Source organism: Leuresthes tenuis, unplaced genomic scaffold (genome assembly GCF_036924035.1).
Source record: "Leuresthes tenuis unplaced genomic scaffold, fLeuTen1.0.hap1 SCAF_7, whole genome shotgun sequence".
In the NCBI taxonomy this organism is placed as follows: Eukaryota; Metazoa; Chordata; class Actinopteri; order Atheriniformes; family Atherinopsidae; genus Leuresthes; species Leuresthes tenuis.
In genome coordinates, this window is record NW_027325361.1 from 15,030,939 (window position 1) to 15,044,951 (window position 14,013).

General features: G+C 38.7%; 2 protein-coding genes across 2 annotated transcripts in view; both read left to right on the top strand.

Annotated features, from left to right (window-relative positions):
• The first annotated feature begins 4,922 nt into the window (after positions 1-4,922).
• Positions 4,923-8,358, top strand: LOC140311884 (claudin-19-like). The gene is made up of 4 exons (XM_072389468.1): positions 4,923-5,272; positions 5,625-5,789; positions 7,551-7,629; positions 7,730-8,358. Exons 1-4 carry the CDS (start codon positions 5,074-5,076, stop codon positions 7,890-7,892), a joined length of 606 nt encoding a protein of 201 aa, XP_072245569.1. The 5' UTR covers positions 4,923-5,073; the 3' UTR covers positions 7,893-8,358.
• A 3,714-nt stretch (positions 8,359-12,072) lies between these two features.
• Positions 12,073-14,013, top strand: part of p3h2 (prolyl 3-hydroxylase 2) — a 54,257-nt gene continuing 52,316 nt past the window's right edge. Inside the window, exon 1 of the mRNA XM_072389462.1 lies at positions 12,073-12,702. Coding sequence (XP_072245563.1) covers positions 12,286-12,702 — 417 coding nt within the window. The 5' untranslated portion in view covers positions 12,073-12,285. The remainder of the gene's footprint in view (positions 12,703-14,013) is intronic.

Genomic DNA, 14,013 nt, shown 5'->3' on the forward strand with positions numbered 1-14,013 from the left:
TCAGAACTTAAGTAACTGAAAGACTTCCTGGTACAACAGGTATTCCAGATCAAACCAATCAACCCTGTAGAATAGACTAATTTGAATACCATAACTAACCACATGGGGGCCTGTAGGCGTCATAGCACTGAGTTTGAGAATGTGCAAATAAATGTAGTCTTGATACTGTGCATTTATACTACTGATTGTACAATTAATTAGATAATCCAGTGATTACAGTCATTCCCTCAGATTTCAGTATGATCAACATACAAACTCTGCTACTTACCTTACTTACCTAAAAATGAGCAGTGCATTTTGTTCACTCTCATTTTGGGAAATGGAACAGGTGTCAGCAAATGGCTAGAATGAAAACTATACATAAACTGTAAGTCACTGGTACAAAGTGTTCTAACAGGTGTCTCAGCATGCCCTCAGTGACTCTTGCTATCAAGGTTGTTTTTGCTGACAGGAACCACAAGATGGCATCTTTTTACAATATACTGCATATCCCAGCTCCACTCATTTGCAGCATGTCTTCATACTTGAGGGCGTGTTTTGCTTGGCCTGCAGTCATGTTGACACTCTTGTTTATACAGGCTTTGTCTTTGAGAAATTCTGTGTGTTCCTTTTCTGAGTGAAACGGCCCATCTTTCGTCACATCCTTCAGAAAGTACAGAAAGGCACGCCCCCTTGAACCTTTTACTTTGATTTCATTCTCTCTAATCAGCAACCAAACTGAATGGATATTTTTTGTGCAATTAACTCCAATGGCTTGTCTCCATTTTCAGAAGTGAGTTTACTGAAGCTTCTCCCTGATGCTTGCTCCCCCCCCCCCCCCTGTGTGTGATGATGACAAGCATGAGACAGCACTTGCAGGAAGCACGCATGAGTCACTCCCAAGCAAAGGCAGGACCTCTTTTCATGAATCCACCCCAAAAATGACTTTGACAACCTGTATTTCTTTAAACTTACTGAAGTTTAGACTCAGGAAGGAGAGGAGTTATCTGCTAATCAGTTTTCTTGTTGACTAATCCTTGGCCAAGTATTGAGCCACATCAACATGGTGTGTTTTATCACTTGTCAGTAGCTTTGGAAAAGCGTTTGTTAAGCTGGTGATATATGATTCACTGAAATCTATCCTTGTTTTATCCAGCGTAGTTATTTTGGCATCTGTGTATCTGATAATCTCTCGAATTTCAGCATCAGCAAACTCAGCTGCATTGTGGCATCAGCACATTTTTGATTTTCCTGGTCTGGTCCAGTAACAGTTTCGGTCAGGTTATATGTGAGTGTTGTGCTCAGAATTTGTACATGTAGTTGCATTTGGATCACCATCTGAACATGTGTGGTGACTTAAATTTACTTTAGTTTAAAGACTCTTAAGACTTTTAAGGAAATCAATAATTGCATACTTGTGCCATGTCATTTCTTGTGGCCTGCTGGATTAGGGCTTTTATTTAGTTAAACCATTTGTGCATGCTACCACTCGGCTTCACTTGTTTGCAGTTTTTGGCAAATATTTTTGCCAGGTTTGCTTGGAGCACACACATGTCACTGAAAATAGTAAACCAATGAGCAGAAAATCCAGTGAATGATAAAGGAATGACTGTGTTGAATGACGGTAAATGCCTTGTGTCGTCTTTACATCCCGACGATCTTCAGACACCTCACCATACGATAAATGGAATAGGTAACGGATAAGAAACTCAGACTTTGGTCAAAGGATTCAAAGAACATAAAACCTTAAAAGAAGGTTCTGAAGGGACTTGGCAGCCTAAAACTTATTTTTAAAAAACAAAGACAAGTTTACTGACCTGAGAGACGTTTTATAATCGTTATAAACAAAAAAAGAAAAAAAAACAGTAATTTACCTTTTATCATTTCAATTCCTAGCCACATAAACATTCAGACAATTACTTGTTACAAGAAACAATCTCAGCCTGCTCATTTGTGATGATGATTGTAAACACTGCCTCTTTCTCTGTTTGTGATAAGGCATGCGATACGGTTTTACTACTTGTTCTCAGCAGAAGAGGTAAATGTCTGTTTTTAATTTCAAGTGAATATTTCCTGTGATATTATCTTACCCTTTTAAATAGGTCACAGTTCATCCTCCTGCGTATTCATACATAGAGACAACTCTATGCTCTAAATCTTTACTGTAGTTTATTTCACTGGTTGTGTTTGTAGGTTTTTCTGCTATTAGTTTTGCCTTCAGAAATGCAGCTTGATAGGGCTGAGTCTGTAACTAAGTAGACAGTACATCCCTGTACACTTCAGAATTAATCATATACTTCAAAGCAAACATTAAATACAGTATAAGCTAGCTGACACATTAATATAAATGTATACATACATGTATAAAGGCCCAGTGTGAATGATAAAGGGACATTTCCAGATTATAATCAACTGAATATCCCCCATCTCACCCTTCCCTTCTAATATGTAGGACAAATTGCATTTCCCACTCAATAAGTAAGATGACCTCTCTTGATAACCCAAAGAACCAGATGTTTTGATTAGTTTTTTTTTTTGTTTTTTTTCACAGAAACACCTTAGAAGCCCTATGTGGAAACTGGGCAGTCAAAGGGCACGCCATTTCAACAAAAATATACTTAGAAGTTAATTTGATGTGGAATCTGTCTTTCAAAGTCACAAGTGAACCTCAACCAATAATATGAATCGAGCAGAACCTCAAGGAACCACTAAGTGAAAAGGAGCCCCTATTGTTGATTATTGTTATGCAATAAATCCAGCTATATCCACCTGTATAGGACACTGATGGGTCTGAACTTCTGTGATACAGCCACAAACAGTTAGCTTGGAGCCTGAACAGATGGATTTTCTCATGATCATGATCGTTATCTTGTGAATCTCACCACAATCCAGCTGCTCTCTTGGTTACCAAGAGTTATCAAGAGCCGGAGTTTAGATTGTCTGCTGTGGGCTACTGAAGAAACACAACGCATTAAAATGTGTGTTTCATGAAATTCAGAAAACAGATTTGCTGCTAAAAATTGATGCTAATCAAATTGTGACACCATTAGAATTTGACATTCTTGATATGTTCATGTGCATGTTCAAACAGTACATTTTCCCAAAAATCCTCTGACTCTTTATGACACCAGGGAGTGGGTGTAGCTGCTGATGAGAATTTACTATCACAGTAACGTTGGCCATTTTGGCTGTAATTGGAAATGTCACACACACTGAACCTGCCCCTTTTTAATTTCATTCCAAGAAAATGTGTGTCACAAATGTTAAAGTTTCTGAGTAATTTGTAGATTCATACGCCCTTTATCTCCACTTCTCCTTTCCATAACACAGGATCTCGAGTTTGAGGATAAGAACTTTTAGCTTATTTTGACTCCTAAAAGGGACCAAGGGACCTAAAAGCTTCCATAATATATTTGATCCATTAACAGCACTTTAGCTATAAAAGAGTGACGCATTTCCCAAACTCTTTTTTCATTTTCATGAACACCTCATGCGCAGAAAGCACACACCAGCACGTCCCACTCATGCTGAGCATCACACATGGTTTATAAATACACAATTACAAATCAGTTTACCAACATACTGCTGAATCCTCTTAGGTTGTTAGCCACAGCGTCATGTAACACAAATGATTAGTAAAGGATATGTTGTTAATGTGGGAGGACAGATTTCTTAAGTAGCAGGTGAGACATTGTATTTTCAAATCCCCCTTCACATTCTAGTTGCACAAAGCATAAGAGCAAGTTTGCCTCTGATATCTGCATTTAATTTGCTAAGTTTTGATAGGGCATTAATTTATTCAAATACTGATTTTAATTTTTTGTTTAACCGAGAAGCAGCCTTCCTCAAATGGCTATCAATCAATTTTGGCCATAGGTAACCTTATTAAACCATGGAAGTGACAATAATTGAAAAGTTTAAATGAACTAGGGGATTTCTTTTTCTAGGTCAGTTCTGATGGGAACTGTGACGCGAGCTGCAGTGAAATGTTTTGCTGCAGGATTATTTCAGGAAAGGGTGGAGGCTGATTCAATCTCAGGGACAAATACAAGTGTTTATAAACTGGCATCCCCTTGACCAAATACGGTCAAATAATCTGATAATTGTCCGAGTGAAATGAAGAGTTTACATGTGTAAACACAGGCTTGCTGCTGTAAATTACTAAGGAGAGGAATGACAATTGAGTATGCCACCCGAACAGCTATTTGAGTGAGCACTGTTTCCCTTTTACTCTTCTGTGTTGTTATAACTGCTGCAAACCACACAGAAACAATTTACAGATTAACATCATCATCATCATCATGCACGCTTCTGCATGTTTTGATCCATTTTTTGTGAAATTATTGCTGCAGGTTACATACAGCATGCTATAAGTGAGGTGTATGCCATCTAAAACAGATTAAAAGATGATGCAAAATGCATATTTCTAAATGCACCCAGTTCTTTGCCACAGAGATTAGAGGTGTATGTTTGAAGTTCACTTTTATATAATTAGCCTACAAAACCCACTTAACATAAACTTGAACGATGCACCAGCATCCACCAGCTTCATTCAGGCAGATGTGAGTCTGACATCTTGATGTACAAGAAGGGCACACGTGAACAAAAATCCCATGCAAAGGCAAAGATTGGAGCAAAAATGTATTTAGTTCTCAACTTTTCTTTTGATACTAATAGCGTAATTTAAGCCTTAATTCTGATCGTCATCTGGGCTGACGTGGATAAACTGCTGCTCATTAAATCTGTTTGGGCTGATAAGAATACATACAACTGAAAATGCAAAAGCCTAAATGTGCTCACTATTCAGAACTGTCTGTACGACCATTTTCTATTCATTTGGCTGAGAAGACTTCCTGATAACATCAGTTTCCATCAACCGCTGGTGGTGGAGTTTGAACCTCATGCGTCATGCGCCTTGGACTTTAAATAGCCGCGGTAGCAGATCGCAACAGTCTGATTGTCCTTCAGGAGGAAGAATACACTTAATCAGCGCATACGGACAATAACAGCCCTTACTAATTTGTTCTTGCATTCACGTCGTTTGGAAACGGCCTCTGCCATTAAACTCATCTGTTGTTCTGTCATCTGGAAACGATGGCCAGCTCTGCACTGCAGCTCCTCGGTTTCCTCATCTCTCTGGTTGGAGTCGCTGTCACTATAGCCGCTACTTTCATGGTTGAGTGGAGGAAGGAGGCTCAAGGCAAACACCGTGTCTATGAGGGCTTATGGATGACCTGCAGCGGCACCGAGAGAACAACCTGCGAAATTCACCAGTCAGTGCTGAAGCTGTCAAGTAAGCTTAAACGTCTCAGTGTATCTTCCAGATACTGCTTGCTGAGATACCTTCCAATGAAAGTAAGCTGCTATAATTAGCCAGAAGTGTTTTTTGCGGGAACCACTTTGGATTGACCTTTTTTTGTTTGTTTAATCAGTCTGATTAAGCTGTACCTAAAAAAAGGATTTTGTTGGACTTTGTTACCACACTGATCCTCTTGTGTATTTCTAAAATCATGATTTCGATTCGAATATTTTCTTAAAAGGCTGCAGAAAACACATTTTCTCTTGTCGAAGGATAGTCAAAGGCAAAGATAATCACAGGATAAAATCCTCTGTATGTATAAACTGTTGCACTTGTGCTTCTTTAGCTGAAGTCCAGGCAACCAGGGCAGTGATGCTGATCAGCCTCTTCCTCTCTGCTGTGGCACTGATGGTCTCCACTGTGGGAATGAAATGCACCCACTTTATGGACAGCATGCCCAAGAGCAAGTCCAGGATAGCTTTGATTGGAGGGATCATCTTTATAGTTTCAGGTGGGTTCATGTGGGCCAAACATGACTTTGTATTAAATATATATATGTATATTGATATTTACAGCACCTGAATTGCTGTACTGTAAGTACAAGATATCTCCAGAAACAAATAGATAGATTTGAAACTGAATTGAATAATCAAAATATTTTAATAAATTTGATCAATAATTTATAAATTTAGGTCATAAATTCAAATTAAGTTGTCAAACCAAACTAAAATCACTAAAAGCGCACCTGTGCTTACTTTTCAGTGTTTTACGTGACTTACGTCACATTAACCCACGAATGAGGGTTTACTGCAGCAAAACAAACTGGCTATTTTCACATTTTCATTTCACGTATAGTGAATGATAGCTGTCTGTTACCATCAGACATGCTCAAACGCTGGTTGTGGATTAATGCCACCTCCTATCTCCATGGACATGTTTTTGGCCATCTTAAAAATGGTAAACATTATATTTGTGACAGTTTCACAAAATGTAAAAACACAGTCACGTTGAGTCTTAAATTTGTCGTCCGTTTACTATGTTTTTACCATTAATGTGAAACTGCCATGTTTTGTGCTATAATAACTACCATCGTAGCGATTATGAGTTCTGGAGTAAGACTGCAGTAAGTTAGACGTTTAGTGAGTTCAGGCTGATTCGAGCAATCTAGTGTAGAGGTTTCAGCTTGTGTCAAATGCTGCAAGAAGGGTTTCCTGGGCAATGGCAAATGAGGACACAGATAATATATAGTCCTTGTGGGATAGTGTTCTACCTCCAGAGGGAACCAGAGAAGATCTCTTTGGGAATACAGTTTCTTTACAGACAGTGCAATCAAACCCTATCTACAGTAAAACATGTTAGGGGTTCTATCATGCTGTGGGGCTGATGTGCTGTGGCACTGATTGCATCAATACACTGATGATGTATCAATAGCACGATTAAGCCAGATCGTTACCAAGCCACATTAGAGTAAAGCTGTGCTACCTTGTGTCAGAGTACTTGGTCTGAGGTGAGTAACTTGTGTCTTTTAGCAGTACATTGGTCCAAAGCACAACTTAAACTGCACAAAAGTGTGGTTGAAATTGGAAAAGACGGATTGTTTTAAATTTGTAAGCATTGAATTTGACCTAAATTCCTTTCAAAGCCTTTGGAGAGAGCAGAAAATCAGCCATTCCAAAAAGGACTGAAAAGAGTCTAAATGCATAAAAATGGAAAAGCGAAGCAAGCTTTTAGAAGGCAGATGCAAGGATCTTCTAGATGGGCAAAATAAACATTTACATGCCGCCACTGTTATCAAAGGGTCTAGTGCAATTAGTAAAGGATGCTGATATCAGGCATGCTCTGTTTCTATCTAGCAAATCTTCTTTTTGTTTCTGAAAATGCTAGAAATTATATGCTATGTTAAAATGTTAGAAATGACACTGTTTTGAGTTTTTGAAGTAAGAACTTAAAAAACTCAAAACAGTCATGGCAACGATGTAAAAATGTGTCAAATACGTGATCACTTTAAAAATGAACGGAAATGATCTTGATGAACATTTAAATGTTTTTGGAGGAAAGCTATGTGAGGATATACTGCTCTCTGTTTTTTCTTAATTACATTGCATCGTTGGCATATTTCGTTTTGAGTTGTTTGTCACACACAAGCAGGAATTTTACACCTTTGTCATGAGTGAGGATCGAATGAAGGACTTTTCAGGTTATCATTTTTCAAGAAAACCATCAACACATTGCTTGACATTGAAAACAACGTAAATAGCTTTTCTCTGTTTAGGTTTGTTGGCAATTATCATCACCTCCTGGTATGTCACAATTATTGTTCAGACCTTCAAAGATTCCCATCATCTACAAAGGTAAAGCCATCAAAGGCAATGCAGACTCACAGAACACACACACACACAAAATGCTCTTGTTGTTGACAACACATGGATCTTAATGTCTGTGTCTTGGCAGTCGAGAGTTTGGTAATGCAGTGTTTGTGAGCTGGAGTGGTGGACTCTTCACTGTGATCGGTGGCATTTTCCTGAGCTGTCAGAGATGCTGCAGGGCCAGATCTGAGTCTATAGGCTCCAACGAACTCCTCTCTACCACGAAACCAAAGTCCAATTACGTCTAGTGGCACATCCAGGAGAAGGAAATATCACACCGTGGAGTTGTGAAAACACTGCCTATACTCATCATGTAGTGGTTTGGCTATAGCTGCAGTTTCTACTGCTTTCAGCTGTAAGAATGTGAAGGATTCAGTATTAAAATGGCTTTTAAGTATCAATAAAAAATCTTTTTCTGTAAGTCTACAAGTTGAGTCACACTGTGTATACTTGTGAAATCATGAAGGCTCCCTTTCATAAATGCTGAAGAACACTTTTCTAAGTTATAACACTGTACTTTGCTTCACACACCTTTTTTTTCACTCTGGTGTTAATATGGATTGTTTTTATGTTTGTTAATTATATGTCTAAAGTTGAATATGTTAAGTCTTGTAACTTGTCTGGTTGTTTTTTTATTGTTTATGCATTATATGTTGGTTTCAAAGTAAAAGTATATATGTTTTGACAAGAAAAATAAAATGATTTTGGCTTCTTCATTTGGTTTATATTTTCTTTTGTGAAACACTACGTTAAGATGAATCACTTCAGGTTAAATTGTTTTGTGAAATCACTGGTGAAAACAGAACATTTGAACAAATGACACATTAACAGAATGTTGTACATGAACTGACATATAGCTTGGTTGATATATCTTCACATAATCATATAACAGAAAAAAAATCCTCATAAGAAGACTTTAACTTGAATAATGACACTTGGGGTGGTTTGAAAAAGTGTAAATCTAAACAAATCTAAAAAAACTCACCGCAGCTGACAAGAGAGAACTTTTCATAACCCCTAAAACTATTTTCAGATAATGTCCAAAAATAAAGGATTTTGAAAAATGACTGGATCTCATACAAAACTAAACCAAAGAGTGGTGGATTTCGGATGATGGAACAGATATAGTATGACTGAATGCCATGTCTGATGACATCACCTGGAGGTTTAGAAATGAGACGCTTTAATTTAACTAACTAATTAACTCATTTCATGTTTGGGGTCTTCCGACAGTCAGAAGCATCTTTAAAGTTGGCAAAAATCAGTCTGTTGGAAGAGAAATGACCTCATTCCTCAGTTGAAACAACAAACAGCAGGAGCAGTGTTGTGTCTTCAGCGGATGTAAACTATCTTTCACAGAACACTCGGCTCCCCAGATTGTGACCAACCCTCCCTTAACTCCCAGAAAAAGTACAATGGGGATAGAATAGTTAGCTGTGTGTCAGATATTTCTCAGTTATTAGGCAAAGCTTAAACAACTTGATATTTCCTATTCTATGTGTTTTATTGTAGTGAGAACTCTTATCTCTGTTACAACCCTACATTTCTGACACCCTCCACGTACCTCTTTGTGAAAATGGTGCAGGTTCTTCACTAAAAAGCAGCACCGCATTTGAAATACCACACACTGGGATTTATTTATCTTTAGCATTCCTGTCTGACTCCCATCAGACAATATATATTAACTTCAGTAGGAAAAAAGTCGACCTGTTCTTGAAAGTCAAAAAATAAATAAACAGTGCTTAAAACCTGTCCGTTTTCCCTAATGCAATACAGACCGCAGCAACCACAAACTTAAACAGCCTGTGAATGAGTGAACTGCATGTTTCCACTACAACTTTTACAAGGAGGTAAGTTGAGTCCATTACATGCAAAAATACTTAAATGAGCTCGACCATGCTCTTTTTTTCACAAGCTGACACAATTGCCCGAGGTCACAATGAAACGTCTGTGACATGCTTTGGTCAAAATAACACAGAAACAGAGCAGAAGTTGCTTTTTCTTGCAAATATTCACACTTCTATTCAAGCCGATCATTTTAGGGGCATTGGGTGATTCCCTCGGCCCCACTCTGTCCCTCTCTTCTTCAGGGTCTGCCTCTTTTGAGATCTGTCGTGCTTGAAAACCCTTTTAACACGTTATTATGGTATAAGAGTGTACAGTAAGTAGCCTGAGAGCTCAGACCACAAAACCTAACTGATGAACATTGATACTATGCTTTACAACACATTTATCATTGTATAACTTTCACCAATATCATCAGTTAGTTTTACAGCAGATTGTGTACTTCAGCTGAATCGTTTTTATTACAGTAAATTCTATTATAATGTGTAAGTACCGTTGCTTATGATGTTTGTTTTGGACCATTCAGACTGTTACTGGTGCTGCGCTGATGCGCATGGAATGACAAATAGGAAATTGGAATTCCTTACTTCTGACAAGTAAAAAATAAAGAACAATAATTAGAAATTTTTCTTATATGGATATAAATCACTGAATTGAATACTGGTAGCTCATTTTGCCAGCTAAGTTAACTGTGTAACTGATGGGAGAAATGTTATGTTACTTTCGAAGCAAAAAACAAGAGCAAAAGAGTTTTTAAATTTCCACTTCCATGCTTACCACGGATGCAGCACCAACTCAAGCTGAAACTAGGCAAATTTAAGACAAAAATTGTCTTGATAATCTTGTAAAGTGATGTATCTTAACTGTGCATATCTAAAGGAATCACCGAATGAACCAAAAAAAACCTGCCAGGGATGTGCTTTTCTTTCTGTTTTGTTGGTGGTGACTGGTCATCCAAAAATATGATCTCAAGTACAGTAAGAAGAGTTGATTTTATATCATTTCCCCTGATGGCACAAATAGAAACGTGTGGGCTGGGAAAAACCTGTGGGTGGATCTATTGTCTGTTCTTGGTTTGTTGGCCATTCTGAGTATATTCATTTGTTTTCAGTTATTTCATATCTACAGCAGTTGTGGTCCATTAGTGTAGCTTAGAGTGTTTTTTATTATAATTTTTATCTCTATTTGCAGTGAATGAGCCTCTGGATGAATTTTGCACTTGTATGGTATCAGCTTACATCTTCTCTATCTTGTAGTTGTGTGGCTTTTTGTCTCTTTGTGGTCCCCGGGTGCCTCTCTGCTGTTGTTCTCCATCTGCTGTGTCAGTGGGATCCTCTTTTGGTGAATTTGTAACTTCACTGTTTTTGTGCCTGTGCTTCTGTCTTTGGTTTGCTTTGCTCTTCTCCATTTTCTTTTCTCCTTTATTTATCTTGTTGTGCTTGATTTGAATCTTTGTGATGATTTAGCACGTTGCACTGTGTCTTCTGGCTGTTAAATTTCTCATTGGAGCTGTTATTTGATGAGCTTACACTTGGTTTACGTTTACTAGTTTTGCACCTTTTTAATGTACTCTGTACCTCTGTAGTTACTCAGAGTAATTTTTAATCAAATATGTGTTCAACATGTGCCTCATGGAGCTCTTTGTAAGTGTTTTGAATATCCTTGCTACTTTCTGCAGCTAGTCTAATGTCCCTGCCAACTGTCATTGTTTAACCATCTCTTCAAATGTAGGCAATGGACCAGGGGCCCCTGATGGATTGGCCCTCTGCCATGTCCATTATTGGGATTCATGGACAAAGGAACAAAAACTAGCAATATACAGATTGAAATTTTACACTAAAATTGTCACATGGCCAGCACACTGCCATATGCAGTTTCACATAGTTTTGCCTTTACAGCTGCTAAAGGAGTCGGGGTGTTGTTAATGGATTTATTTAGATTCAGGTGGTGATGTTTGTGTTGAATAATGAACGTGCCTGGTCATGTTTTAAAAGAATGTGAAGCTGCAACTGAAATCACCTGAAGAGGGCGTCAGCCTCCGTTATAAAGAAACTTGTTTCTCACAAACACTCAGGTGCAGTTGTCTTTTGCTGACAACAGAAGTTTCAGCGCAGAAAGTGTGCACCCGCGATTGATCATAATTCATTTAGAGGGTTAAATGACAGACTTTTCATCATCACTACCGCAATATTTTCATTGAGTATATATTTCAAATGGTTAAGCACAGTTATCATTACGCAAATTGCTTGAGAAACGACTAAGTCATGATTAACGTCGTGTTTTGTAGGCTTTAATTTCACTAAACCTACCACATGGTACGGTGGGTTTAGTGTAATACAGCAAGTAGCACTTTAGGACATTTTTGAAGACTCACGCCAGCCTCGAGACTTTTCTCCGATCTGACAACATCTGACCGATCTGACTTTTTAAACTTTTTTCTCAAACTTAAGAAGTTTCAAACGCAACTTTTAATATAGTGACAAGAAGAACAAAGAGAGAAAAAAAAATCGGGTTAAGCTTGTTTGGATTCACTGGAACACCCGTGTGACTCCCCACGGTCTGGCTTATTTGCTCAGGAGAGAGACGTGATTGTGCTGGCCATTCATCTCCAGGAGGGGAGGAGTCAGTTGAGCCAGGGGGTCATAACAAAACGTGTGTCTCCGGTCGACCAACTGTACTTCTCCCCTACTTCGGTGTCGTCTTGAATATCTGTGCAGTTAAATGGACTGCAAAACGAGGCTGAGCTGATTACTGTGACCGATCCGTCGCTCCTGACAGTTTGACCCGAAGCATAGGATGGATGGAAACTTGTCTCCGGCTGTGATCTTGTCAGTAGTCCTGCTTTCCACTGTGTTGCTCTCCTCAGCTGCGTTTCTGAAGCCTTATGACCTGTTATATGACAATGCTGTGCAGGCTTTTTACAACAGCGATTATGAGAATGTGGTGCGCTACATGGAGGGAGCGCTCAGCAGCTACACAGAAGTCAGGCGCACCAAAGTCCGGTGCCGGCTGAGGTGTCAGGACCAGCATCCGTTTGATGAAACCTTCTCGGACCTGCGCTTCTTCGACGTAGTCCTTCATAGGGCTGCGTGTATGAACACATGTATTGAGGAGAAACTTGGCACCCAGTCTGTGCATAAAGTCAGCGAGGATGTGGTGCAAGACTTCCAAAGGAGGATCCCGTACAACTATCTCCAGATGGCTTATCAGAAGGTAGGAGTTCTGCGAGCGAATCCGAGGGAGCAGGCTCTAAATTAGCTCTATTGTTGTCCACTCAGCGGGGAGCGATTTGTTTCGCCAAACATTACTACCTGCTGCATTCCTCATCAGCTGTTGCTGCTGCCCCGCCGCGTGACGCATGAGAGGATAGAGCAGGTTACAGTTACTGCACAGGGCATGTGGGGGTCGATCATGCGATGTTGTGCTTGTGCCAATACTTTCCAAATGCACATTTCAACCACATATGTGGGTCAGAGCTTCTGTATTTTTAATATCTTCAAACAACAACAAAAAAGAAACGTACTCAATATATGTGTTGCAGTGTGGTTTACAAAGGGACGTGGATAGACTATATGCTGGCAGGATCTGATGTGGGAAAAGTATCGTTTATCATCAGAACAAGTGCACCCATCTCGAGACAAGAAAATATTATATTTGAGCAAAAAAAAAAAGAGCGTATTATAAAGAAGAGCATCCTCTCTCCCGGTTATGCTCATGAGAGTAAATGTATGATTTAAGAAATAGGCTACAGGTAAGTAATACAGGATTCTGTGGATATTATTGGTGGGCTGATATTCTGCTAAAGTACAATTAGCCACAACTCAAATATTTTAATACAAGTAAAAGTCCCGCAGTTCAAAGCTATCTAAAATGAAAAAAAAAATGTAGATATAGTTGCCATAATGTACTTAATTTATTTAGGTTGTCATGACAGCAAAATAGTTCTCTGCTAGTTTTCTAGCTGTCAGATTGATATAATGTTTTAAAGAGTACATTTAAGTCCCTGATTTCATTCTGAAAAGTCAGTGAGCCAAAGCGGAGAGAAGAGACCAGGAAAATACAAGTAAGCAAGAGGCTGTCTTAAGCACACGAGTTGAATAGATGTACTCAGTAACATTACACCTCTGTTGCTCAGAATTCTCCCTGTAACCTGAATAATGTCTGTTTGTCATGGTAAATCAAATGCAGACCTCTTTTTCTCCAATCTATATTTATCTAATTCATCTTAACAACTGGATTAAAGCTCAGTAGCTGAGTCAGCGAAGTTTAGCTCTTCACTTTAGATGACTGTGCACTTGCTTCAGCTCTTAGTTTTTAATTCCTCAGTTTTAGTTTTTTTTCTGGCTCCCTAGTTAGAGTTAGTTTTAAACGCATGTTTGTAGGGTGACCTTTTCCCTCCTTTTCCCACGTCCACTGTATTAGAAACACACTTGGTACGAGTGTACAAACTATTCTCAGTAGACTTTACAGTACTTGTTTTACATTCTCGTTCATTTCCAAAGCAGTACTTCCCCTGAGATTAAT